The sequence below is a fragment of the Quercus suber genome, unplaced genomic scaffold (genome assembly GCF_002906115.3).
Source record: "Quercus suber isolate HL8 unplaced genomic scaffold, Cork oak 2.0 scaffold_13, whole genome shotgun sequence".
Taxonomy (NCBI): domain Eukaryota; kingdom Viridiplantae; phylum Streptophyta; class Magnoliopsida; order Fagales; family Fagaceae; genus Quercus; species Quercus suber.
The window spans coordinates 2,246,925-2,273,623 of record NW_027069478.1 but is presented as its reverse complement, the minus strand read 5'-3'; the positions used below and the strand labels follow the sequence as shown (position 1 = coordinate 2,273,623).

Here is a 26,699-nt window from a genome sequence, read left to right as displayed (position 1 = left end):
CTAGAAGCGGCAGATGTAGCTTCCTCCCATAAAGGTAATCCTCGATTTGCATCCTCCAAAATCCAAAGTCTGTGCCATCGAACTTTTCTATTCCAGACGTCTTTCCTGCTTCCTTTGCCATTGCTCTCTCGCTCAAACCTAACCCTAGGCTCTGATACCAGTTGTTGGGAATTCAACCTAAATTCCAACCTGTGAGAAACAAAAAAAAAATAGAGAAAACACATGTCAAAGAAAAATAATCACACACACAAAACAGTATTTATGTGGTTCGACAATTTGCCTACGTCCACAGAGTTGCAGGGATTTTACTATTATATGGGAAAAATACAAAGCGCGACTACAGTGTTTTTCTCTCTCTCTAAAAACACAACAACAGTAGTCACAAACCCTAATTATAAAAGCGGCTTTTATGTCCTGCTTACAGGGTTAGAATAGGCTACAAAACGGGCCAAAAATAAACTAGGCTCCACAAAGCCCAACAGAATAATCAATAAACCTTGAACATTGATCAGTATTGATCAGTATCGCACATAAAAAAAATAATAAATAATAGAAAAACATACCCTTAGCTTTATTATGGAACTTTTAAAATCTTAAACATTTATTTTGAAAAAAAAAAAAATTGGTATTGAAGTATTGTAATTCTATATCATAAATAATTTAAGTGGACATCAAAATCTAATCTACCTGAAAAAGATGATATGATATGAGAAATCCAGCTTCCAGTCTATGCTAAATACAATTTATATATATGCGTATCCGCGCACCTTATTTCATTCAATCATTTTGACAAAATAGTCGTAATCATGCTTAGATGACAACAGAAGTGGATCCTACACATTTGATATTTCAAATAAAAACACCATGGCAACGGGAGCTTCTTTTGAATCCAAGTATCCAAGTATCCAACCACATAAAAAAAATTAATTAATTAAAAATAAAAAAAAATAAAAAAAAACCCATACAATTGTATTCTCTATATAACTAGTGGTGTCCTAAATCTACACCCTCTGTGAAGGTCTTTGGGGTCAGAGCTACAACCTTGAAGACCCACCAAAGATGGCAAACTCATCGGCATACGTTCTAGCTCCAGCCGTGCCTGAATGGCTAAACAAAGGAGACAATGCATGGCAGATGGTATCTGCAGCACTAGTTGGAATGCAAGGCATGCCAGGGCTAGTGATTCTCTATGCAGGACTAGTGAAGAAGAAATGGGCTCTAAACTCAGCTTTCATGGCTCTATTTGCCTTTGCAGCTGTAATGCCTTGTTGGGTGTTGTGGGCTTACAAGATGTCATTTGGTAAAAAGCTTCTTCCATTTTGGGGTAAAGCTGGCCTTGCTGTTTCTCAAGACTATTTGATACTACAAACAGTTTTAAACTCCACAGAGTACAAAAATAGTACTCCTCCAGCTTCACCCTTTTACCCTACAGCTACTATGGTGTTCTTCCAGTTTGCCTTTGCTGCTGTGACTGTGATTTTGCTTGCTGGTTCAGTTCTGGGTCGGATGAGTATCAGAGCTTGGATGGCCTTTGTACCACTATGGATCACTTTCTCTTACACTGTTGGTGCATTCAGTGTATGGGGTGGTGGCTTCCTCTTCCAATGGGGTGTCATGGATTATTCAGGTGGTTATGTTGTCCATTTAGCTTCTGGTGCAGCAGGATTTACAGCAGCTTATTGGGTAAGGATATCTTTCTATTTTTTTCTCTTACACTGTTGGTGCATTCAGTGTATGGGGTGGTGGCTTCCTCTTCCAATGGGGTGTCATGGATTATTCAGGTGGTTATGTTGTCCATTTAGCTTCTGGTGCAGCAGGATTTACAGCAGCTTATTGGGTAAGGATATCTTTCTATTTCACTGGAAATTGAGAGATTCCATTTTTAATATTTAATGGATTTAACAAAGTACAGAGTGCCATGTTATTTCATTTTTTTTCAGCAATAAATTATTTAAAATTTTAAATGATGTGACATTAGATACATATTGCATCTTTAGATTTATAAATATTGGGTTATGTTAATGAGTGTGCAGTTGTTAATGAATTATCTTAGGAAAGTTTTGACATCAATTTATTAAAAACGTAAAAAGTTGTCAAAATAATTAATTCTAGTTTTTTTACATAAAAAATTTTATTCTAAAAATATTTATTAAACAAATATCATTAAGGCATCCATTAACTTTTTCAATAAATATTTAGTATAAACCACGATCTATTTTAAAGATATTTATTTTGGAATTGTATGAAATATTAAATGAGTGGATATGGATTATGATCCTAGTCTAATAACTAGGATATTGTGTGGGGTGTAATTAATCTCATTTCTCTTATAAAATATTTTACTTTTAACTTTTTAATTTTTATTTAAGGGCGATATTAAAAGTTATTTTGTTTAACTCTCAATATCAACCATTAAAAGTAATTGCATATGACATAATATTGCACTGGATCTTAATCCAAATAACTCTTTATTTGAATTTAATTCATTTCACAATTGATATATATATATATATATATATATAAGAAGAATTTTAGATTGTTATTAGATATTACAAATTTAATAGTATAGCATTCAATGAATCAAATTATTCAAAATTTTAAATAAAATAAAATATTAAAGATCATATATAAATAATATTAATGATTTCAGTATTCAACGAAAATAAGTAGTAGCTTTGACTTTTGCTCGGTCTTCATTGTAGGTTGGACCAAGATCGAGAGAGGACCGAGAAGAATTCCCACCTAACAATCTATTACTAGCACTTGCTGGTGCTGGAATTCTTTGGATGGGATGGACTGGTTTCAATGGTGGAGATCCTTTTTCTGCCAATGTGGATTCTTCTATGGCAGTTCTCAACACTCACATTTGTGCAGCCACCAGTCTGTTGGTATGGACATTAACCCTACACAATAAGAAGTTCTTTGGTAGACAGATTGGAGCCATCCAGGGAATGATAACTGGGTTGGTCTGTATAACTCCTGGTGCAGGTGAGAACATTCTTATTAGAGAATTTTCCCCCTTACGTATTAGTAAAACTATGAATGCAACTTTTTTCACAACAAATTACATTTTTTAAGTCAATTTTCTCCACATTCTCAAACTTTCCGCAATTCACAGGTCTTGTTCAAGGTTGGGCTGCCCTGGTAATGGGAATAGCTTCTGGGACTATTCCATGGTACACAATGATGGTTTTGAGCAAGAAGCTGCCATTTTTGCAAAAGGTTGACGACACCCTTGGTGTCTTTCATACTCATGCTGTTGCAGGAACCTTAGGTGGAGCTCTTACTGGACTCTTTGCTCATCCACACCTCTCGAGCCTGTTCCTACCTGTCCCCAATTCAAAAGGGTCCTTCTATGGTGGTAAGGGGGGAGTTCAATTTTGGAAGCAGTTGGTAGGAGCAGCTTTTATTATAGGTTGGAATGTAGTAGCTACATCCATCATACTCAATCTCATTAGACTTATAATACCCCTTAAAATGACCGATGAAGAGATCAAGATTGGGGATGATGCAGCTCATGGAGAAGAAGCCTATGCTCTTCAAGGGCAAGGACGAAGGGAAAATTTAATTCAAAATGGTAACGGTAATGCTCAGATTGAACTTGAAGAACCCTGATTCTATTGTTGGACTGAAGGAAATGTAAAAACATTCATTAGCAATTTTATAGACCGCATAAGACATTGAAAAATGAAAGGCACATATTAGTGTAAAGAATGATGGTGATGTAAAATAGAGCATAAACGACTTGTAGTTTAGCAATAATATTGTAATCTTGTATGTAGTTTAGCATCACAGGTTTAAGTATAGGATTAGTTATAATACTGTCCACGTGTATGTATTCTGTTAGAGTAGTTAGTTCCAAATCAGTTAGGGTTAATGACCCTATATAATTGGGGATATGATGTAATCTATTCATATAATGAAATTCAGTTTTTCTATTCTTCTTCTTCCAGAATTTCTCTCTAAAGAATATCAGAGCTCTTTCAATTAGATGTTGTAGATAAGCAACTTAAACACGCATATGAACTAAATGTGGGGAAATTACAATTGTTGTTCAAGGAATTTAGTTCCCTTTATTACATTCATGAATTCTATAACACAATGCAAAAGGTGAACTTTGAATGAAGCACCAAAAGATATTCTGCATGCTTGCAATTTTGGGTTTCACACCTTGTTCTATAGACCATTGCCTTGATAAAGCACATTTTAACCAATTCAAATTGTTCCTAGTCCTGAGTTACTTTTGTTGATTATGATGACGAGGTTGAGGAATTCTAGCTTCCAACTTCAGAGTCAAAGGTTTTACATTTGGTTGTTAACTAAGACAGCATTGCTATTGTTGCTATTTCAATTGGAGTGCTCTAAAGCTAGAGAGGACTTCCTGACATAAAATAAAAAGGTAAGAGGAGCCCTTTATTAGGTTTGACATCTCTTGTCTTCCTCCCATAGATGAGAACGACAGATGACAAAGATGTCACACATTCCATAATCAATCTCACAAATGCTTCATTAAACCCAAAGTTCCTCATAACAACTTGCAGAAAAGTTTCCAAATTATCATTTAAAATAAGCTATTAATTTGCAAGTCCAATTTTACTGCCATTAACCCATCTTTTACTTTTCTTGATTTGAAGAGCTATGTAACATTTCTGGCACTACCACCTCATTTTCTGTTAATAATTTTCCGAGAACGAAGGATGAGAGGTCTTAATCTTGACACTAAGAGACTAATATAGTAATAGGTATTAATCAGGATTTAGCAATTGTCTTCTACCATATTACAAAGACTAATGGACTTGAAATGATTTAAAAGAGGTAGTATTAGGTAAACCTAGGTTGGCCGAATATATATATATATATATATAGTAACAAAGTAATTGGATTAGTGATATGGTTCCCTTTCCTTTACACGAAAAAAATATAAGGAATAACAATTTAGACATGGCAAAATGGGTTAGAATTTTCTACCCAACCCGACCTGAAAAATACCCAATCCGAACCCAATTTTTTGACCTGAAGCAAAAATAGGTTGACTCATGACCCAATCCATTTTATAAAAAAAATTTGGGTAAAAAAAAATAAAATAAACAATATTGGTTTAATTGTTTGTTGTGAGCTTTAAGGAAACAATTGAGACATTTACATAACTGCATGTAAATGAATTGAAAGATGAATGGTTGAGCATTCTGTAATGAGTAAAGATTTTTAGATATCAAATAGCAAAGTACGTACCAAGATAATCTGGTTATAGTAGAGTTAAAAACGTAGATTTAAAATCGTAGACATGTGTGAGAAACATTCATAAGTGTGAAAATAGTGAAGCCAAAGTATCAATATAGCATAAATTATGAATGCTTAGACCTATTTTTTAACAATTTATATTCAAAATAAACTGCTTTTCAAAATAAATTAGATATTTCCTAGAGTATGTGTTGCTTAACAATGATATGATATTCATAAAAAAAAAAAAAATTCATGTATAAATAATTAAACAATCAAACTTTAATGTATATTCTCAAATTGAAATAGAGTGTCAACTACAATTGATAGTAAATTATAAAATTAATTTTCAAGATTGTAAACTTCTTATATGTTTTTATTCTTTATCAAATGAGTTATCCAATAAGTCATTTGTAATTTTGTTTTATATTTTGGGATGTTGATATTGTATAGAAATAAAACTTGTGTATTTGTTTTACTTATTTTTGTATTATTTTGTTTCAGTTAGCAATGTTGGGATTTGTATAATTTTAAAATTATTGAATAAGTATTAATAAGTTTAACTTAGTTTATTTTTAATATAAGTGATGAATTCAAAGTAATGCATTTTACATTAAGTAGTTTGTTGCATGACTTTTTAAATGGCAAATACACATTTTCTTTATAAAAAAAAAAAAAATTCATGTGAAAAATATGGGTAAACTCAACTTGACCTGAATCCGTTTTTAACCTGCAATCTAATTGACCCGACCCGACTTGCTCATTTGCCATGTCTAAATAACATTGACCAAATCATGCAGACTGAATCAATACCATATTAAAACACCATGACAAAGGGAACTTTCTTTTTTTATTGCATTACAAAGGGAACTAAAGCATATACTTTCGTAGTATTATTCTTTTATAAATTTATACAGCTATATGTGTCCCGTATCTGTAGCCTCTAGCTTAAGCTTTTGGGAATCTATAGCATTAGTGATGGTTTTGGGTGTTTACCAACAAAAATGAAAAGAAGAATAAGGTTTTGGGGTCAAAGGCAACAAGCTTGAAGACCCACCAACCAACAATGGCAAACGCTTCGGTTGTTCCATCGGCATACCTTCAAGGCCTCACTCCTGCTGTGCCTGAATGGCTAAACAAGGGTGACAATGCATGGCAGATGATATCTGGAGCACTAGTTTGCATGCAAGGCATGCCTGGGCTAGTGATCATCTATGCAGGTCTAGTAAAGAAGAAATGGGCTCTAAACTCAGCTTTCATGGCTCTATTTGCCTTTGCAGCTGTAATGCCTTGTTGGGTACTATGGGCTTACAACATGTCCTTCGGTGAAAAGCTCCTTCCATTTTGGGGCAAAGCTGGGCTTGCTGTTTCTGAAGACTTTTTGATCTCACAAACCATCTTACCCTCTACACGGTACAAAAATATAACTTCAGCAGCCACACCCATGTTCCCCATGGTTACTATGGTTTTCTTCCAATATCCCTTTGCAGCTGAGACTGTGATACTGCTTTGTGGGTCAGTTCTGGGTCGAATGAGCTTCAGAGCTTGGATGGCCTTTGTACCACTGTGGCTCACTTTCTCTTACACTGTTAGCGCATTCAGTGTTTGGGGTGGTGGCTTCCTCTTCCAGTGGGGTGTCATGGATTATTCAGGTGGTTATGTTGTCCATGTAGCCTCTGGGGCAGCAGGATACACAGCAGCTTATTGGGTAAGGAAATCGATCCAATACAAGATCCTTTTCATATCTTATTTGGTGGATGTAACAGTCTAATTTTAAATAACATTGTACAGTATATTAAATGTAACAGTCTAAAATTAACCCATTTATGATTAATATTAAATGTTAGAAGTTTTAAATAGTATAGATTACCATGTCATTTAAAACTTTAAATGATTTGACCGTCTATATAATATTAAATCCATAAAAATATAATCTTAACTGTGAATTAGACACTCCTCAATTCCAATGAAATGAAAAGTATTTTCAATTTCAACTCTTTACACTACGATGAAATGTATCTTCCACTTAAAGTGAGATGGAAATCATTTATAAATAAAATGGATGACCTCTGTATCCACCAATCACAGTAAGTAGTAACATTGACTTGCTTGGTCTTCCCTGTAGGTTGGACCAAGATCGAAGGAGGACAGAGAAGAATTCCCACCTAACAATCTATTACTAGCACTCACAGGGGCAGGAATTCTTTGGGGGGGATGGACTGGTTTCAATGGTGGAGATCCTTTTGCTGCCAACGTAGATTCCTCCATGGCTGTTATCAACACTCACATTTGTACAGCCACTAGTCTCTTGGTATGGACATACTTGGATGTAATATACTTCAAGAAACCCTCTGTGATTGGAGCTATCCAGGGGATGATGACTGGGCTGGTCTGTATAACTCCTGGTGCAGGTGAGAACACTTCATAAGAAAATTTGTCACCTTATACATATACATCAGGAAAATGTTAAATCCACTATAATTTTTACAATAAATTAACATAACAATGAATGTAAAGGGTAAAACTTTCATATAATTCCTTTTTAAGGGCAGTGGGTTAGGCTCTCCAAATAAATTCAAACACAAAATTGCATTGAATACAATTGTCCTTGGAAAAGATAACATTGTATGGACTGTACCTAATTTTTTTCTACAAGTCAATGATTGAATTACTTTTTTTTATGATTGATGGCACCTCATCTTGTAAGTTTTATATAATAAAATTTGTAGCATCCTTAACAGTACTCTATACCTTATTCATTTTCTCATTCTCAAACTTTCCCCTATTCACAGGTCTTGTTCAGGGCTGGGCTGCACTGGTAATGGGTATAGCTTCTGGGACTATTCCATGGTACACAATGATGGTTTTAAGCAAGAAGCTGTCATTGCTGCAGAAGGTTGATGACACCCTTGAGATCTTTCAAACTCATGCAGTTGCAGGAACCTTGGGTGGAGCTCTCACTGGACTCTTTGCTCACCCATACCTCTGTAGCATGTTCCTAACTGTCCCCAATTCAAAAAGCTCTTTCTATGGTGATGATGGGGGAGTACAATTTTGGAAGCAGTTGGTGGGGGCAGCCTTTATAATAGGTTGGAATGTAGTAGCTACGTCCATCATACTTAATGTCATTAAACTTCTAATACCCCTTCGGATGACTGACGAAGATATCAAGATTGGGGATGATGCAGTTCATGGTGAAGAAGCTTATGCTCTTCAAGGGCAAGGACGAAGGGACCAAACTATTCAAAATGGTAGTTGTACTGTCCTGATTGAATAACCCTGATTCTATTGTAGGACTGAAGGAAATGTACAAACATTCATTGGCAATCACATGTACCATATAAGAGATTGGAAAATGAATGCAGAGATCAAAACTTGTAGAAATGCAACTTAACCATGCCAAGGAAATTGCAAATGAACCAAAGGTGGGGTAAATTACAATTGTTCTTAAAGAAATTTAGTTCCCTTACATTCATGAGTTCTGTAACACAATGCAAAAGCAGAACTTTGAATGAAGCACCAAAAGAAAATATATATTCTTCATTCTTTCAAATTTACGTTCCACACCTTGTTCTATAGACTATTGCTGTAAAGCACATTTTAACCTAATCAAATTTTTCCCAATCCTCAGTTACTTTTGCCGATGATGATGAGGTTGGGGCATTCAAGCTTCCAACTCCAGAGTCAAAGGTTTCCCATTTGGTTGTTACTGAGACAGCATTGCTATTGTTGATATTTGGGTTGGAGTTTCTGGCCTTCAGGCTGTCAAGTTTCTCCACAAAGTTTTGGACACGACGTACCTGTCCAAGGAAGTTAAGAGATGATGCAGCAGCCTTACAACAACAAAGGCTTAATCCAAAATTCTTTGAGATTGGCTATGGATCCTCAATAGATTAATTAGGGTCAGTCACATATATTCTTTTCTTCCATTGTATTCTACCTGAAGTCATACTCTCTAATACTTCCTTAAATGACATGTCCTTTTTTATTGCTTCTATGAATGTTATTTTTGGTCTTCCTCGAGCCTTCAAATACTTAAATTCAAGGCTATTCAAGCAAGTTCATAGTTCCATAAAAGCTTAAAACCTAGCCACACCAGTTTTACATGCCCAGTCCACTAGTTGCAAGAATCAAATTTTTAACAAAGTGTTAGATGAATCAAACCTATCAGAAATATACAGTCGCTTTGGTTCACAACAATAAACTTCATTCATTTAAAGAAAAAATGACGTGACTTCCAGATTCATGTGTCCTAGACTCAATTCTACCATGAAAGATAGAGAGTCTTACTGAATCTAATAATGTGACCATCAAGTAATCAATCAGAAATACAGAGTTAACATATATCGTGGGCAATAGCCATATCATAGAACTTGAAGACAGGTATTGGATCTCTTGCCATATCATCATTATAAAAAAATGCAAAGAAGCAAAAATGCTACTGCAACAAATAGAATACATACAGTAATCCAAAGATTTTAGCCCCCCATCCCAAAGAGAAAATAAAGGATTAGCCTGGGATGAAGATAAGATTAATCTTCACAGTCCAATTTGCCAGAAAGTGTAATAATTTGTTCGTGCTTGCACCAATTACTTTTTTAAAAATAAATAAATAATAAAAAATTTATCAGAATGGAGGATATACTTCATGTACACATTACACAAAATTCTCCTAAAAAATTACATAAACACGACTTGTGTTGCACCAATTACAACTAATTCCAACATTTAATGCAACAATGGTTCACTATTAATGCATAACTCCACTAAGGTGGAGACTGGAGAATCCATTATTAGCACCTTGGAGTAGCCGTTCTCAACAAGTTCTAAAGAAACAGAATTACTAGCTCTAAAATGCAATGAAAAGTATTGAACTAAAAAAATAATTACGACTAATACAAAATGACTTTAAACTGGTGCAGATTTCTTTTTGGTGGTCATTGTTGCTTACAAAAATGGCTATTATTAATTCTTTCAATATATCTTTTTCCTAAGTCATTCAATAGAAGTCTTCTGAAACATATACACACATTTTCTATATGTTTCAAAGCACATCTTCAGATACATGGCACAACATAATATAGGATATGAGATGAAATACACATTAGCAACAAGGATCACATGAAGTGCAACATTTTATATGTTAACTGAATCACAATAAAATATAAAATAAAAAATTATCATCATGACTTAAGAATTTTTAATCCACAAGTAAAAACATAGTAACATTTCTACTGACAACATAGAAAACCAACCTCAGCCTTCCGTTGCATTTTTGCTTCTCCTTCAGCCTCAATGCCATCCAATTTCAGTAATTGCCTCATAAGCAACTCTGTCAATACAACAAATTCTTTCTCCTCAACTTTTGTCCCACCACTCACAGCCCCTTCCAAGGCAGCCACCTATGCAAAATAAAATAACCTAAGTGAGTCTCAGCTGTAATGCAGCCTTCAACAATAAGTGGTTTCAAAGGAGATATGGACTCACCCTTTCCAAAAGCTTATCAACCTCTGCTCTGACTCCTGCAACTGCTTCACACGCCTTTGAAATCTCATTATTTTTTCGTATCTCCTCAAGCTTTCTCTCTTTGCTTGCAGGGTTCTCCAAAAGCAAAATCTTCGACCTATCCTTCACACCTGCAATGTGGAGATGCTCCTCATCCTCTTTCTCTTTTCCCCTGAACAAGAGTCTCTGGTCTTTAGCCTCTAAACCAGTTTTCTGGACAACAGCATTCTTTATATCCCCTGTCATTAACGAAACACTTAACGCAAACATATATAAACTTCAATCAGAATAGATTATAGTTCACACTGGTTGCCTAGAAGGTTTCAAGTTATAGTTTTACACAGACATACACCAGCGCATAAAAATAAACAGTTGCACTCAGAAAAATAATGATATATATAAAACCATAATCAACTAGAAGATAATACAGATTAGCAATTAAAAATTAAGAAAACCATTAAAAAAATTATGCAGCAGAAACTTTCCCAGAAAATATACATGGAAACAGGTCGAAGGGCACATCTAACTTTTGCGTACAATTGTTAGTACACCAGTTTTAGGGACTACATGAGCGTAGAAGAATTCAGTATGCAATTCTCACCTCTCTTACCTTTATGAGAATTTCTAGTACGATACTGAAAGTTTTCACAAGAAAAAATACAATAAAATCATGATAATAAGAGCACTTACAAGATAAGCCTTACAAAACAATATGTCAACTTTTTTAAACACAAAACAAAAAAGTAATTAATTAATTTATGTTGCCTTGAGGCATCATCACATTCATTGCTAGCTCAGTTTGTTGGTCATTTGTTGTACAATTAGTATTTCCTTTGACATTTTCCTTTCACAAAGAGTGCCACTGGGGACTGAAAATTTTACTTCATAAGAATTGCATAATAAATACAAATAAGAAAAATGCTAATGCTACTATCAATTGTACTACAAAAACCTTACAAATTGATGTGTCAAAAAGCGCGATCGGTGCCATATCAACAAAATAGAATACATTTTTTATTTACTTATTTTTTCGTGTTTAAAAAAAAGTGATGATGAGATAATCATCTAGGCAAAAATTAAATTAGACAACAATTGAAAACTAATGTGGACTCTTTGATTGTGCTTCGACTTTGATTAAATCAAGTTTAACTCTTCGTTCTAAACATGCACACAAAATGACCATATAAAGACCATTTCGTTTCTCTAAAAAATAAATAAATAAATAAACCATTTCGATTAAATTAAGATTAATTTACTAACATTAGATTTTAAGAAAATTTTGGATACCAATTTTATACAAAATATAAAAAATTGTCTAAAAAATCCGTTAAATTTTCCCATTTACTAAAAAAAGTACACAAAAAATACGAGCTTGAGCACATATCAGAGCTAACAATAATGTCAAATCCCAACACTTCCAATTCTCTTAGCATAAATTAATATATAAAACGCACAAAAAATTAAAAAAAATATATATATATATAAATACAAAGGAAGAGAATAGAAGAAGAAGCTTTTACCAAAAGTAGAATGGGCCGGAACATGGAGCACGTGGTGGGCCGGGCCGTGGCAGACGGTGACCTTGATGGTGGGCCCAGCTGTGGATTCAGCAGCTGGGGCAGAGGCACCATCATCAACGACGACGTCGTCTCGCTTCTGAACTAACATGCCGCCAGGTCTCATCTCCCACTCGATCTCCTCATTTTCCTCGACGTGAGACGACGCCGTTGGCTGCTTCTGGTTCGAGCTCTTCCTCATCTCGATGACGATTCGAATCGAGCAAAGAATCCCAGAATGGATAGATAGAGAAATAGAAAGTCTAGGCCTTTTTTGGGGTGTTGATATGAGAGCTTTCTGTGCAAAACAGTGAGTGGGTTTGGACTTCGGAGTTGTGAGAAAAAAACGGGGTTTGAGTTTTAGAGAGAGAAAGAGATCGGAGAGAATTGTATATATGGAACGGTTGGTCGTTGGAGAAACGAGAATATGTGGATGACCTTATTTGTTTATTTCCTTTTGTTTGTACTTTGTACCGCGCATATAAATTATAATAATGTGGTCGGCTCCGACCCTAAATAATGGACTCTCACCAAAACCGGTGAAAGAGACAACTATTGAGATTGAGAAAATCCTACTTAAAAAAATTGTACATTTGATTTGATTTTTTTTAGATTATAATAAATAAATAAAAAGTTCGATTCATGTGTGGCCATAGGGGCACACAATAACCATTAATTTTGAGAAAATTTTTATAAAAAATTAAAATAATTATCAAAATAGTGAATTATTTTTTCGTTTCTTTATAAAAATTTCCTAAAATAGAACATATTAATAAATCCTTATAAGAAAAAAAAATTATTATAATCATCATGCGGATAAATAATGTTTTACGTGTTGAATGGAGATCCCACGTGTGTCAACAAAGTTACCTTGGTTTCATCAATTATATAGTATTTGTTAGGTTAGTATTTTTCTTTTATCTATTAAATTAGACTAATGACTTTTTAAAAATATTTTAAAGTTAACAATTTTAAGACAAAAGTCAAACATTTAATAAAAAAATCTTTTACTTTTTTTTTTTCCCAATGAATGCCTTTTTTTCTAAAAAAATGCTATATCTTTTGGAAAATTGGTGAATCAAATTAAAGAAATAATAGATTTTAATTGCCCAAAGTTTAGCCACATTCAAAAATATTAAAATGTATATATTATAAATTTCTTTTTTATATAGTTATTTCTTTCACGTAACTATCTTTATGTTCGTTATTGCCAAAGGACTTGTAACACAATCAATCGATACTTTTTAGTATTTTTAATGGAGATAATAAAGATTCAAATCCTCCCTCTCTTATTGTAATTAAAAATAAAATAAAATAAAAACTATCTTCATGTGCTCATATTTCCAAAAATTAAATTAATCAAAACCATAATTTATAAAAGATAACTTGTGATCTCCACTACTTCTTGTTTCCAAAAAAAAAATTTCATATTTATAAACAATAACCATTCGAGCAAAGTATAAGACATAAATAAATAATAATAAAAAATAGATAAGGGAAGTTTACAATTAGAAAAAGAAAGCAATGATTTTTTTATTGAAATATTATAATTTTTTGGAGGAGATATTATAATTTCTTAATGGAAAAAGGTTAGTAAACAATTACATATCTTCCTAATGGAAAAAGAATAATAAATTTAGACCAAAGAATTAAACTAAGTTGTGGGGGAAAAGGGCCCAAAATTTCATATATTGGGCCTTGGGCCTTATCCGAAGGCACTATTACGTCCGAGGAGGGACAAATGGAGTGGAGAAATTCTAATTTAAAATTTGACACGTAAGAAATAAATAAAGGGTGGTTCGAGTAGAAACCTATCCTTGGCAATGAGTGACACGCCTCAAGTCTGAGTTCTAACTGTAAGAATGATCTCCATAGAATCTGTAGTGGTGGAGATATACCTCTGAGACACGCAAGAGTGAAGGAGGCTAGGAAATATCTAAAGAAAAGCTGCTGTCATCGCATTAAATGCTTTGCAGCTGCTTTTTTGGCCGCATTTATGTATAGAAGACCCCTGAATAGTGTTTCCTTAGTCACCGTAACTCACAAAGGGGCCAGATGAGGTGTTTGATGGGACATGCACTCAAGTGAGGGCTTAGATAACCAACAAGTGTATGATCAAGATGAACTAAGAGGAACTATATAATGTAACGAACCTTGCATGAGAGAGGGATAAAAAAAAAATAGGAAGAGACTACTGTAGCATGCAGAACTGAGTTGCTAACCATCTATATTGATTTATATTATTATTTGCCTCCTCAGATAACAGTTTCAATCATTTTTATATGTCTTACTTGCATGTTCTTCTTTAAAATCCATTCTAACCGTTATTAACCTTTACTAAAGCCTAGTTCTTCATCCCATTCTCTAAAAATTTATTGTATTAGACTCATTAGACCATCAACCAATTCTTCTGGGCTTGGGCCGAAAATCGTGTCCCTATAATTAGCACTGTTTGTGAGAAGAGCTTGAGCGATAGTGAAAGCAACAGTTAACGATGGCAGAACCAGTTCCACAACCAATAGAATCAAGGGTGTCCCAACATGGCAATCATTTTCTCAACCTTGGACAAAGAGGTGATCGTGAAGGAAGTGTGCACACCACACATATTGACCGAAGTCAACCTCGCGGTGGAAGTCATATTTCCCATGCAGAGAACAACATGAACATGCAACTAAAAATTGATCAATTGAAAAGGGAGTTACGCCATGCAAAGAGGAAGCGGGCTTCTTCGAACTCTAACAATTATTCCGATGATGAACAGGACGTTAATTACAGGCGAAGGTCTCAAACCCCACCTAGTGAATCCTTTTCCTATGAAGAAGAGCATCATTGCGAGCGGCAGTTTCGAAGCTAGTCACGTAGAGGCGTAGGGAATAACGCTATAAGCAAGGCCTTAAACCAAATCTCCAAGTCGCTTTTCACGCGTAAGATTGAAGAGGTAAGACTTCCTCGTCGTTTTCATCATCCAACATTCACCATCTATAATGGTCAAACAGACCCTATGGAGCATGTGAGCCATTTCAACCAGAGGATGGCTGTCCATTCCAAGGATGAAGCTTTGATGTGTAAGGTGTCTCCCTCCAGTCTAAGACCAGTTGCAATGAGGTGGTTTAACAGCCTGAAAGTAGATTCTATAAGTTCCTTCAAGGAGCTTACTCAAGCATTTGGTTTCCGTTTTGTCACATGTCACAGAGTTCCTTAGTCATTAACTTCCCTACTATCCTTGAGCATGTAAGAGGGTGAGACTTTGAAAAGGTATTCAAATAGGTACTAAGAGATGTTTAACGAGATAGGTGGCGATTTTGATGAAGTGGCCATCAGTACTTTTAAGCTCAGCCTCCCCGTCGACCACGGTTTGAGGAAATCTCTAACTGGCAAACCTGTCACTAGTGTGCGTCAACTGATGGACATGATTGATAAGTATAAAAGGGTTGAAGAGGATCAGCAGCAGGGGAAAAGGAAGAATAAGGTTATCCCTCAGGAGAGAAGGGACTTCAGATCAGATCGGTACAGTAACAATAGACCACGGAGAGATTTTATTGGACAATCAAGGTCGGCGAATCTTCAAGTAGTCAACGCCGTGTTCCTAGAGCTAGTGCATCAAGTTTTGGAGAAGTTAAAACAACTCTTGCATCACTTCAGTGGTCAAGGGAGCCAAGTAAACTCAGAATCTCAGAGAGATGATTCTTCAAAACCCTGCTTAGGAACGATAAATGTCATTTTCGCTGCACCAGAGAGAACAGGATCCTACCCGTCCAAGGTAATGTCCGTAGCTTGTCTACTTGCAGTAGACGCTAATCAAGATCTGAAGAGGGCTAGAATGGAAATTTCACTAGTCTTAGGCTTCTCAAATGAAGATAAAATTGGAACCATCTAACCCCACGACAATGCTTTGGTAATCACCCTCAAAATTGGACGATATGATGTGAGGAGGGTGATGGTAGACCAAGGCAGTGGGGCTGAGATAATGTACCCTGACTTGTATAAGGAGCTGAACTTAAAACTTGAGGACTTAACGCCCTACAGTTCCCCTCTGGTGAGTTTCAACGAGAAGGTTGTTGTCCCAAGGGGTCAAATCCGACTACCTATGTAAACTGGTCCAGAAGTAGTAGAGGTAGATTTCATCATCGTAAACACATATTCACCATATACAGTAATCGTGGCCAGACCTTGGCTTCATACACTAGGAACTGTTTCTTCTACTCTCCTCCAGAAGGTTAAATATCCATCCGAAGGCGGCCAGACCTTGGCTTCATACACTAGGAGCTGTTTCTTCTATTCTCCACCAGAAGGTTTAATATCCATCCGAAGGCTAGTTAAGGAGATCTTGAGAAATCAATCTATGGCCAGACAATGCTTGGTGGCTGCCATCCAATATAAGCCAGAGGCTGAGTCCTCGGCCTATGCTAGAGAGGATTTAAAGCAGTTAAAATCTCCGGTATGGCCCATAGATGATTCAGTCGAGGAGCCAATATGCGAAGATTTGGTTAAGGTGGTTATTGGCGATGATCCTAAGAAGTTCTTTCAGGTTGAGTCTCAATTACCCAATCAAGAAAGAGAGGTGTTATTAGAATTTCTTAAGAAAAATGTAGATGTGTTTGCCTGGAATGCTTATGAAGCCCTAAGAGTGGATCAAGAATTTATCTGTCACCACCTAAATGTCAACCCATTGGCCACCCCTAAGAAACAGCCTCCTCAACGCCCATCCAAGGAGCACGCTGATGCAGTACGAAAGAAAGTAATGAAGCTTAAGCAAGCTGGAGCTATTAAGGAAGTTTTTTTTTTATCATAAATGGTTAGCGAATATTGTGGTGGTGAAAAAGAAGAGTGGGAAGTGGTGAGTGTGCGTAGATTTCACAGACTTGAATAAAGCTTGCCCTAAAGATCCATTCCCTATGCCTAAAATTGACCAGCTAGTGGATGCAATTGTAGGTCATCCTCGGATAAGCTTCCTGGACGCTTTTCAAGGTTATCACCAAATACCTTTAGCCTTGGATGATCAGGAGAAGACTGCTTTTATTACCCCCATTAGGAACTACCACTACAAAGTAATACCATTTGGTTTGAAAAATGCGGGATCCATTTACCAAAGAATGATGATAAGGATGTTTGAACCACAGTTGGGTAAGAATATTGAAATCTACATAGATGACATGGTAGTGAAAAGCAAGGTAGTCTCTGAGCATATAAGAGACCTTGGAAACATCTTTGAAGTTCTTAGAAAATATAAGTTGCGTCTAAACGCTTCTAAGTGCTCGTTTGGCATGGGATTAGGTAAATTCTTGATCTATATGGTAACTCACAGGGGGATTGAGGTCAATCCCGACCAAATAGAGGCTATTAACAATTTGCAACCACCTTGGAATCTCAAAGAAGTCTAGAAATTGACTAGAATGGCCGCTGCTTTGAACCAGTTTATCTCTCGATCAGTAGATAGATACAGACTTTTTTTCTTGTTGATCAACAAGTGGAAAGGGTTTGAGTGGACTGAAGAATGTGCCTTGGCTTTCTAGCAACTTAAAGACTATCTAGCTTAGCCTCCAATCATGTCCAATCCTGAGCCAGATGAGGTCCTATTTGCCTACATTGTTGTGGCCGCTTATGCTATAAGTTTGGTATTAATACGAGTTGATCGTGGTGTACAACAGCCAGTTTATTATGTGAGTAAGTCTCTGCATGAGGCCGAGGTTCATTATCTACCGCTGGAGAAAGCCATCTTAGCAGTAATGCATGGTACACGGAAGTTGCCCCATTATTTCCAAGCATATACAGTTGTTGTCCTCACCCAACTTCCGCTTAAATCCATACTCCAAAGTGTTGATTACACAAGGAGGATAGCTAAATAAGGTACGATTCTAGGAGCTTTCGACATCAAGTACATGCCTCGTACCTCCATCAAGGGCCAAGTGCTCGCAAATTTAGTGGTTGAGTTCGCTGAACCCCTATTAGAAGAATTGGTACCAACACTGAACATGGATGAAAAATCATTTGGCATAATCTCCCAACGAGGCCCCTCATCTAGAAGGTGTACGTCGACGGTGCAGTAAATCAGAAAGGTTCCGGAGTGGGGCTGGTGTTGGTATCCCCTAAGAAAATCACCATTGAAAAATCATTGAGGTTGGACTTCTCGGCTACAAATAATGAGACCGAATATGAAACTCTACTGATGGGAATGGCCATGGTTCAAAAAATGGGCGGAAAGGCAGTGAAAATGTTCTCGGACTCAAGGTTAGTCATCGGCCAAGTAAAAGGAGAATTCAAAATGAAAGATGAAAGAATGTAAGGATATTTTAATCAAGTTAGACACTTGCAATCAGAGTTCGAATCTTTTAGCTTGTTGCACATCCCAGAAGCAGAAACGCACATGCTGATTCCCTAGCCACACTGACGACCTCCTTGGCGCAGAATCTGCCTCGAGTAATCCTCGTTGAGGATTTGTACATGCCCATAGAGATGAGAAAAGAGATAGTCTGAGTTCACCAGATCAGAGTAGGGCCTAGCTGGATGGACCCCATAATTCTATTCTTGAAGGAAGACATTCTGCCTGAAAAAAAGTCAGAGGCTGACAAAGTACAAAGAAAGGCTACTCGGTTATAACTATCTGAGAATCAGAAATTATATATATGTTTTTTTTCAGGACCATATTTATTGTGTGTACATCCTAATACTACTGAATTACTCCTCAAGGAGCTACACGAAAGAATTTGTAGAAGCCATACTAGAGGTAGATCCTTAGCACATAGAGCCATCACCCAAAACTATTGGTAGCCAAATATGCAAAATGAGGCCTAAGAATATGTGAAAAAATGAGATCAGTGTCAACGATTCGCACCAAACATACATCAACCGGGGGGAATCCTTAATCCATTATCCAACCCTTGGCCATTCGCTCAATGGGACTTAGACATTATGGGTCCATTTCCCAAGGCATCATGAAATAAGAGATACCTCCTGGTCAGCACAGAATATTTCACCAAATGGGTCAAAACTGAACCTCCAGCAAACATTAGAGATGTAGATGTTAAGAAATTTGTTTGGAGAAACATTGTCACTCGGTTTAGGATTCCTCACACCCTCATCTCGGACAATGGCCTTCAGTTTGATAACAAAGCATTCAGATGTTACTGCTGTGAATTGAGAATTACCAACATATATTCTACTCCAGCTTAACCCCAAGGAAATGGACAAGAGGAGGCTATTAACAAGGTTATAGTAAATGGATTAAAGAAAAGGCTAAATGATTCGAAGGGTAAATGAGTAGAAGAATTGCCACATGTCATTTGGAAGTATAGAACTATGCCTCGTAGATCTACTGGAGAGACCCTCTTTTCAATGACTTATGGAGCTGAGGCTGTTATCCCTTTAGAGACTGAATTTCCCACATTAAAAACCAGTTCATTTAGTCCGAGTAATAATAATGAGCAGCTAAAGAAGAATTTGGATTTGATTGAAGAGAGGAGGGAAAATATAAAGGTCCAATTAGCATATTACCAACATAAGCTCAAACAGGGTTATGATGCCAACGTGAAGCTGAGACCATTAGTACCTGATAATATAGTTTTAAAGAAAGTTGTGGGTGCTGCAAAAAACCTAGCATGGGAAAAATTGGGGCCCAAGTGGGAAGGACCATACCGTATTACCTCAGGGGCTGGCATTATGGCATATTTTCTAGAAGATCTAGATGATCATGTAATACCACACGTATGTTATGTAAATAAACTTAAAAAGTATTATTATTAACTAGTTTTTTCCTTGATCAATATGTTTATCTGTTACATAAAAGTTTTATATTATCTATTACAAATTATATAAGTGTTTAAACTCAAACTCAGTTATGCCTGAAGTCCTCGGACCAGATAATATGAGTTGGTTAATACTCCATTACAAGTTACATAAGTGTTTAAACTTAAACTCAGTCATGCCTGAAGTCTTCAGACCAGATGATATGAGTTGGTTAACATTCCATTACAAGTTACATAAGTGTTTAAACTTAAACTCAGTCATGCTTGAAATCCTTAGACCAGATAATATGAGTTCGTTAACGCTCCATTACAAGTTATATAAGTGTTTAAACTCAAACTTAGTCATGCTTGAAGTCTTTGGATTAGATAATATGAGTTGGTTAACACTCTATTACAAGTTACATAAGTGTTTAAACTTAAACTCAGTCATGCCTGAAGTCTTCGAACCAGATGATATGAGTTGGTTAACACTCCATTACAAGTTGTATAAGTGTTTAAACCTAAATCTAGTCATGCCTGAAGTCCTCGAACCACATGCTTAGGAGAAATTAACACTCAGTGGCATTCTTTGTAAATGTTAGGCAAAGCCCAATTCATGTAAGGTTACTAAGTACCAAAATATGTCTAAAGTCCTACCCAAGTTCTTAAACTGATGCCTTCGAGTAAGGCAAAATCCTTAATTATTTGCTTAAGTATTGAAAAGTGAAAAAGGCACATTTCTCTTCCATCATTTACTAAGTTTACTACTAACTCTTATACAAACCAGCTTTTGTTAGTACTTAGTTAAATTACTCGCATCAATGGTTAGGTGTTGTTGTTGACTCTGTTCAAGTTAAAGTAACAGCAATTCAAGATTATCTATAATAACAGTAAACTTGATCATATATATAATGGAAATACAAGAAATAGAAAAATAATTTCATTCGTTAATCAAAAGTATTGTCATTACATACGATAGTGGAGCCCACAACAAAAATGATGATGACAAGCAAAAGAAAATACATAATAATAATAATAATAATAAGTAGAATGCTAAAGCAACTTCTTCTGGGACTCGGTGGTTTTGAGCTTGGCACCTCCAGCATTAGACTTAGACTCTGCCGCCTTAGCTTGTGAGACCATGTCCCTGATAGGAATGTTGTCCTCAGAAGGGGCATCTTCAGCTAAGGTTGGGACCTCCTTGTCCTTTCCAACCTCCACCAAAGGCGCCTCGGTACCCACGGTAAGGGCTTGCTCAGGGAATGTAAGAGGAAGAGCAGTAGTAGAAGGGAGATCGGCTGGAACTTCTCGAATATGCTCGAGGAAGTATATGTTCTCAGCTTTTCTCAAGTCAGAGTTTGCAGGGACCCCTGCACTATTTAGCACCTTTGTCTAGGAAATAGTGTAGTAGTCCCTGCAAACTTTGGCCACCTCCTTGGCCAGCTTTTTTTTTTTTGTCTCTTCCACCCCTCGCTTATAGGCCGCGGCCACTGCAGCTTCGTTATTTTCCTTTGCCACCTTGTCTACCTCCTTCGCTGCATCCCTGACCCTCTGCAGCTCGACCCTGAGGTCCGAGACTAGTTACTTTTGGGTTTCCAAATTGATCTCTATCATGTACAGTTGCTTCTGCTAGTCCTCAGCCTGAGTTTGAGCATTCTTTAGCCCTGCCAAGGCGCTATAACGCTCATGTTCTGATGTCTTCAGCTTCTTGGCTAGTCGAGCATTTTCCTCCTTCTTAGCCCCAAGCGCCTTCTCAACCTAGCACTGAAAGTGGGACTTAGTGTCAAGTTTGTGATGAGCGCTTCGTACCCATTCTTGAGCAACATAGACCTGTTGGGTGACCTACATGAAATGAGCAAAACGCTTAGCAAACCTATGTAAAAAAAATAACAATAAAATACATTTGTGAATTAAAGTATTAGCACTGAAAGTGGGACTTAGTGTCAAGTTTGTGATGAGCGCTTCGTACCCATTCTTGAGCAACATAGACCTGTTGGGTAACCTACATGAAATGAGCAAAACGCTTAGCAAACCTATGTAAAAAAAATAACAATAAAATACATTTGTGAATTAAAGTATTATCAAAAGCCTTCTTACCACAGCAAGGTCCTTCTTCAGAGACATGAACAATTCTGGCTGCCTTGTCTGCCTGAGGGCGTCCATATCCCTGCGGAGAAGGAAAGGCTACTCCAAGGCCTAAGCCAGGTAGGGGGCGTGCCCCCTACTGGATTCCCTTATGGTAGAGTCATAAAGGATAGGAGCCCCATCCATCTCTATCATAGGGGCCCACATGCGCTGTTGGCGGCACACCTCAACTTCGTCCCTGCTGTCAACGGGTTTGGCCCTCTTGTCTTTAGGGTCCTTGGTTTTCTGCTGTTTGGTGACCCTTTGAGGGAGCACCTCCCCCTCTTCTAACTCCTGCGCTGGTCGTTTCTTCTTCGGATCGGGATCAGTGCATGATCGAGGTTGGCAAGAGGAGGAGGAGGAAGCTTGGCAGGAACTACGACCTTAGGGGGTTCTGCCAGAGTTTCCCCCTTGTTCCTATTGGCCATTAAACCCCTTAAGCTGGACATTTTCTTCTGTTGCTCCATCTCCTCCCCTCCCTCAGAGCTTGAATCAATCGGGGTAACGATCAGCTTTAAAGGGCGAGCAGAAGAGAGCTTGTTGGATTCTGTTTCAGAATCCAAGATCTCCACAAGGTTCTCTTGTACTCCTCATCCAAAGACAGGCGCGAGGATGCAACTCCCTCTTCCACTACAACTGCTACTCCGAGAGGGATTTGTTGTAGTGGTACTATGAGTTAAGGAGGAATCTGATGATCTTGGAGTATGACAAGAGGAAGGTCATGTGGGGCCAGGAAGTCAGGTCTGCATACGTCAATACGGTTTATTCGAGGATCACCAGCTCAGATGGCATGGCCGACCTTTTGGAAGATCTTCGAAATGGGAACAAACTTTAGAATCAGGTGTAAAGCCCACAACTAGCGGTCCTCACTCACAAAAATTTCTAATCGGAGCAAGTAGTTGAGGGCTTTAACGTTGGTGAAACTGAGCTGATGAGCGACTTGCCTCCTATTTGCAAAGACGAACTGAGAAATCAAACATAATTAGACGACTGAGGTTCATTATCAGACGAAAATAAAATAAAAGACATGGGTAGGATTAAAAATCTAAGTCTTTTACTAAGGAACCTAACTCTAAGGTATCCCACTTGGCTCTCTCTCTTGGGTCGGGCAATGGAGACCGTTATGCCATGCCCTTGAAGCGATAAGGTAGTCATCTTTCATCCCTTTGTTGGATTTAGGAAGGCACGAAATGAGCCTAAAAATAGAGGACCTGGACTTGAGGTAAAACTCACCGTCAGCTTGGGAATGACACTTGTACATGTGGACCATGTCGTGCCAAGTGAGTCCCAACTTGAGATGCTCGTTGAGAGCATCGATGCAGCCTAAGACCCTAAACATGTTGGGTGCACACTGGTGGGGACACAACTTATGGTTAATGAGATAGTCTCGGGTTATCCTACCAATGGGAAGGATCATCCCTCCTTCTAAGAAGGCTATTATGGGGATAATAACCTCCCCCACCTCTCTATGTGTAGCGATTGCTCCAGAGAGCAATATCACAGGCCGACCTCTTGGGGAATGTGGAATCTCTATTTAAAGGCCTCTATCTTGGCAGAGGTATCCACTAAACTCTCGAATCTACCCATCTATACAACTCTAGAAAAAATGACTAAAATGTCGAAGCGAAGAAAGAAGAATTAAAAAGGCCGAGAAGACTGGCTGAGGAGAAGATAGGAGTCTAGGTAAATGGAAACTTACAAAAGTAAGTGTGCTAACCCTGATCCTTTGAAAAGGATCTCTTAGAATTGTCTTAGAGAAAAGATTGTGAAGGCAAAGGAGTTTAAAGTGTTTTGTGAGTTGGAGCGTTGAGGTTCTCTGGAGTTTCTGAAAATTCATGAAGTAAAGAAGAGATGAGTCACCTCAAGGCTTTATATAGTGAGAGAAAAGTAAGCGGGAATTATCCCACTCAGAATTTCAGGAGAAGAGCCTAGTCATTCGATCTGCACCCAACCGTTGGATCTGGGGGAACAGAGCGCCGCCTGGAACCATAAATGACAATTCGTGGACCACGAAGCATTAGAAGCTGTTATGAAGCACAAAAAATGGCGCTTTCACACGTGTAAGCTAGAGAAATAGATGAACTTGTCTCTTTAAGATCAAAACCTCACTTTTTCTCCTCGGATGAAAGGGAAGAGAAACACCGAGGTTTTGAAGGGCTATTGTGGGGGAAAATGGCCCAAAATTTCATATATTGGGTCTTGGGCCTTATCCGAAGGCACTATTAAGTCCGAGGAGAGACAAATGGAGTGGAGAAATTCTAATTTAAAATCTGACGCGTAAGAAATAAATAAAGGGTGGTCCGAGTAGAAACCTATCCTCGGCAACGGTGACACACCTCAAGTCTGAGTTCCAGCTGTAAGAATGATCTCCATAAATCTCTAGTGGTGGAGATATACCTCTGAGACACGCAAGGGTGAAGGAGGCTAGGAAATATTTAAAGGAAAGCTGCTGTTATTGCATTAAATGCTTTGTAGCTGCTTTTTTGGCCGCATTTATGTGGAGAAGACCCCTGAATAATGTTTCCTTGGTCACCGCAACTCACAAAGGGGTCAGAGGAGGTGTCTGTTGGGACATGCACTTAAGTGAGGGCTTAGATGACCAACAAGTGTATGATCAAGATGAACTGGGAGGAACTATATAATGCAACGAACCTTGCATGAGAGGGGTATCAGAAAAAATAGGAAGAGACTACTGTAGCATGCAGAACTGAGTTGCTAACCATCTATATTGATTTATATCATTATCTGCCTCTTCGGATAACAGTTTCAATCATTTTTATATGTCTTACTTGCATGTTATTCTTTAAAATCCATACTAACCGTTATTAACCTTCACTAAAGCATAGTTCTTCATCCCATTCTTTAAAAATTTATTGTATTGGATTCATTAGACCATCGACCAATTCTTCTAGGCTTTGGTCGAAAATCATGACCCTACATAAGTATATTCTCGTCTCTTAATATAATCTTTAATTTACTTTTTGAAGTAGATAATATGTTTTTTTTTTTCTTTAATGACAAATAAAATCCTTTTACTGTTTTATCTTTTTCGAAAATTCAAAGTATTTACGTTTTGTACTTCTGTCCTTTTTTTTATATACATCTTGTACTTTGTGACGTTGTCATTTACTACACTTTTCTCGAGTTCTGATGAAACTTGTGGTTAAGGAGTTGAAAACAAGTACGCAGTTAAGGGTAGGCAATGGCCCAGCCCATAAACAATGTCTATTGGGACTTCAATGAACTGGACAGATGGCCCGAACCTAATGAGCTTTTAAGAAGTATTGGACTTTTAACAAGTTTTTAATGGGCTTAAAAAATTTAATACCATAAAAAAAAAATCATATGTCACAAAACATAAATTGTAAAATTGAACTATGAAAGATGCTTCAAAAATCATTGAGTAATTTTTATTGATTGGAATAAATTAGTATTAATAATACCTGTATTTGTATTACAAATACAGAACTATAACTCTATAAGTGTATGAATATATGAAAGAGGTAAAAATAATGAGACGTGAAAGTAGTCTATAGAGAGTTTATTTTTTATTTTTTTAGGGAATTTCAACTTATAATGTCCACTCTTGATAATAGTTTTTTATCATCAAACCAAGACATCAATCGATTTTTTGGTGTAGGCAGAAATTGAATCTCAAATTTCTTGTTCAATCATTAGATTTTATCAATTGAGCTAACTAAAATCCACTAGAAAGCTTGATATTTGAAAAAAAAAATTTAACGGTAATGGTCCTTTTTTATATATTAAAAAAATTCAAACTATAGAATATATGTTAATAATGCGTAACTTAAGAGTCTCTTCTCCTTCACGTCACTAGAAGGCTAATCTAATGAGCGCCTGTGGGTAGAAAATGGTTAGGTATATATTATTTAAGTTACCGTGATAGGGAAAAAATGTAAAGGAGCAAAATTCAATTGGGCCCACATTTATTTTCCCACTAATTCAAGGGAAAGTGGATGAAAATCTTATGACTAGTTTGGATGGAATGAAGAATAGAGGAGTAGAGAAGAATTGACTAAAAATTAGCCATAAATCTCCTCTCAAAATATGTTATTTAACTTTTCATAATTATTGAATTTATATTTTTGCCCAAACATTTGGTTATTTAATTTATATTTTTGCCCACAAGTTTCTGTCCCTCTCTCTACTTGATCAGGACATAAAAGTAAAACAATTTTTCCCCCATTTCCCTTTCTTTTGTAACCAAATGGAGGAATTCTTCCCCCCCCCCCCCCCCCCCCCTGTATCTTCTTTCTCATTTCCTATCCATGCAACCAAATGGGACAAACAAAAAAGTGAATTTTGGTTTGGTCCACCTGAAAGTGTTTACCCCATTTCCGGTATCTTCTTTCTCATTTCCTATCCATGCAACCAAATGGGACAAACAAAAAAGTGAATTTTGGTTTGGTCCACCTGAAAGTGTTTCCCCCATTTCCATTATCTTCTTTCCAACACGTAACGCAAAGAAAAGATTTTAAATTCTCTCTTTATTCCTTTCCTTTCATTCCTCTCTCCTTCCATCCTAATGGCTATTTTTACATTACCAAGCATG

General features: G+C 36.9%; 4 protein-coding genes across 6 annotated transcripts; 3 read left to right on the top strand and 1 right to left on the bottom strand.

Moving 5' to 3' along the window:
- The first annotated feature begins 1,004 nt into the window (after nucleotides 1–1,004).
- Nucleotides 1,005–3,941, top strand: LOC111999055 (ammonium transporter 3 member 3). The gene is made up of 3 exons (XM_065780061.1): nucleotides 1,005–1,683; nucleotides 2,703–2,988; nucleotides 3,119–3,941. The coding sequence occupies exons 1-3, from the start codon at nucleotides 1,060–1,062 to the stop codon at nucleotides 3,613–3,615; spliced, it is 1,407 nt and encodes a 468-aa protein (XP_065636133.1). The 5' UTR covers nucleotides 1,005–1,059; the 3' UTR covers nucleotides 3,616–3,941.
- A 2,191-nt stretch (nucleotides 3,942–6,132) lies between these two features.
- On the top strand, nucleotides 6,133–8,609 carry LOC112035398 (ammonium transporter 3 member 3). Its single transcript, XM_024068230.2, has 3 exons — nucleotides 6,133–6,928; nucleotides 7,346–7,631; nucleotides 8,013–8,609. Exons 1-3 carry the CDS (start codon nucleotides 6,287–6,289, stop codon nucleotides 8,495–8,497), a joined length of 1,413 nt encoding a protein of 470 aa, XP_023923998.1. The 5' UTR covers nucleotides 6,133–6,286; the 3' UTR covers nucleotides 8,498–8,609.
- Nucleotides 7,156–12,783, bottom strand: LOC112035399 (BAG family molecular chaperone regulator 4). Of its 3 annotated transcripts, XM_065780033.1 has the most exons (5): nucleotides 12,246–12,781; nucleotides 10,708–10,964; nucleotides 10,476–10,622; nucleotides 8,788–9,020; nucleotides 7,156–7,622 (listed from the first exon to the last, which is right to left on the bottom strand). In XM_065780033.1, exons 1-4 carry the CDS (start codon nucleotides 12,481–12,483, stop codon nucleotides 8,826–8,828), a joined length of 837 nt encoding a protein of 278 aa, XP_065636105.1. In that variant the 5' UTR covers nucleotides 12,484–12,781; the 3' UTR covers nucleotides 7,156–7,622; nucleotides 8,788–8,825. The 3 variants fall into 3 exon arrangements, with proteins under 3 accessions (XP_065636105.1, XP_023924000.2, XP_023923999.1); XM_024068232.2 differs by lacking the exon at nucleotides 8,788–9,020 and having other exon boundaries at nucleotides 12,246–12,783; XM_024068231.2 differs by lacking the exon at nucleotides 7,156–7,622 and having other exon boundaries at nucleotides 8,596–9,020; nucleotides 12,246–12,780.
- A 2,775-nt stretch (nucleotides 12,784–15,558) lies between these two features.
- Nucleotides 15,559–16,158, top strand: LOC112035404 (uncharacterized). The gene has a single exon (XM_024068236.1). It carries the CDS (start codon nucleotides 15,559–15,561, stop codon nucleotides 16,156–16,158), a length of 600 nt encoding a protein of 199 aa, XP_023924004.1.
- The last annotated feature ends 10,541 nt before the right edge of the window (nucleotides 16,159–26,699 follow it).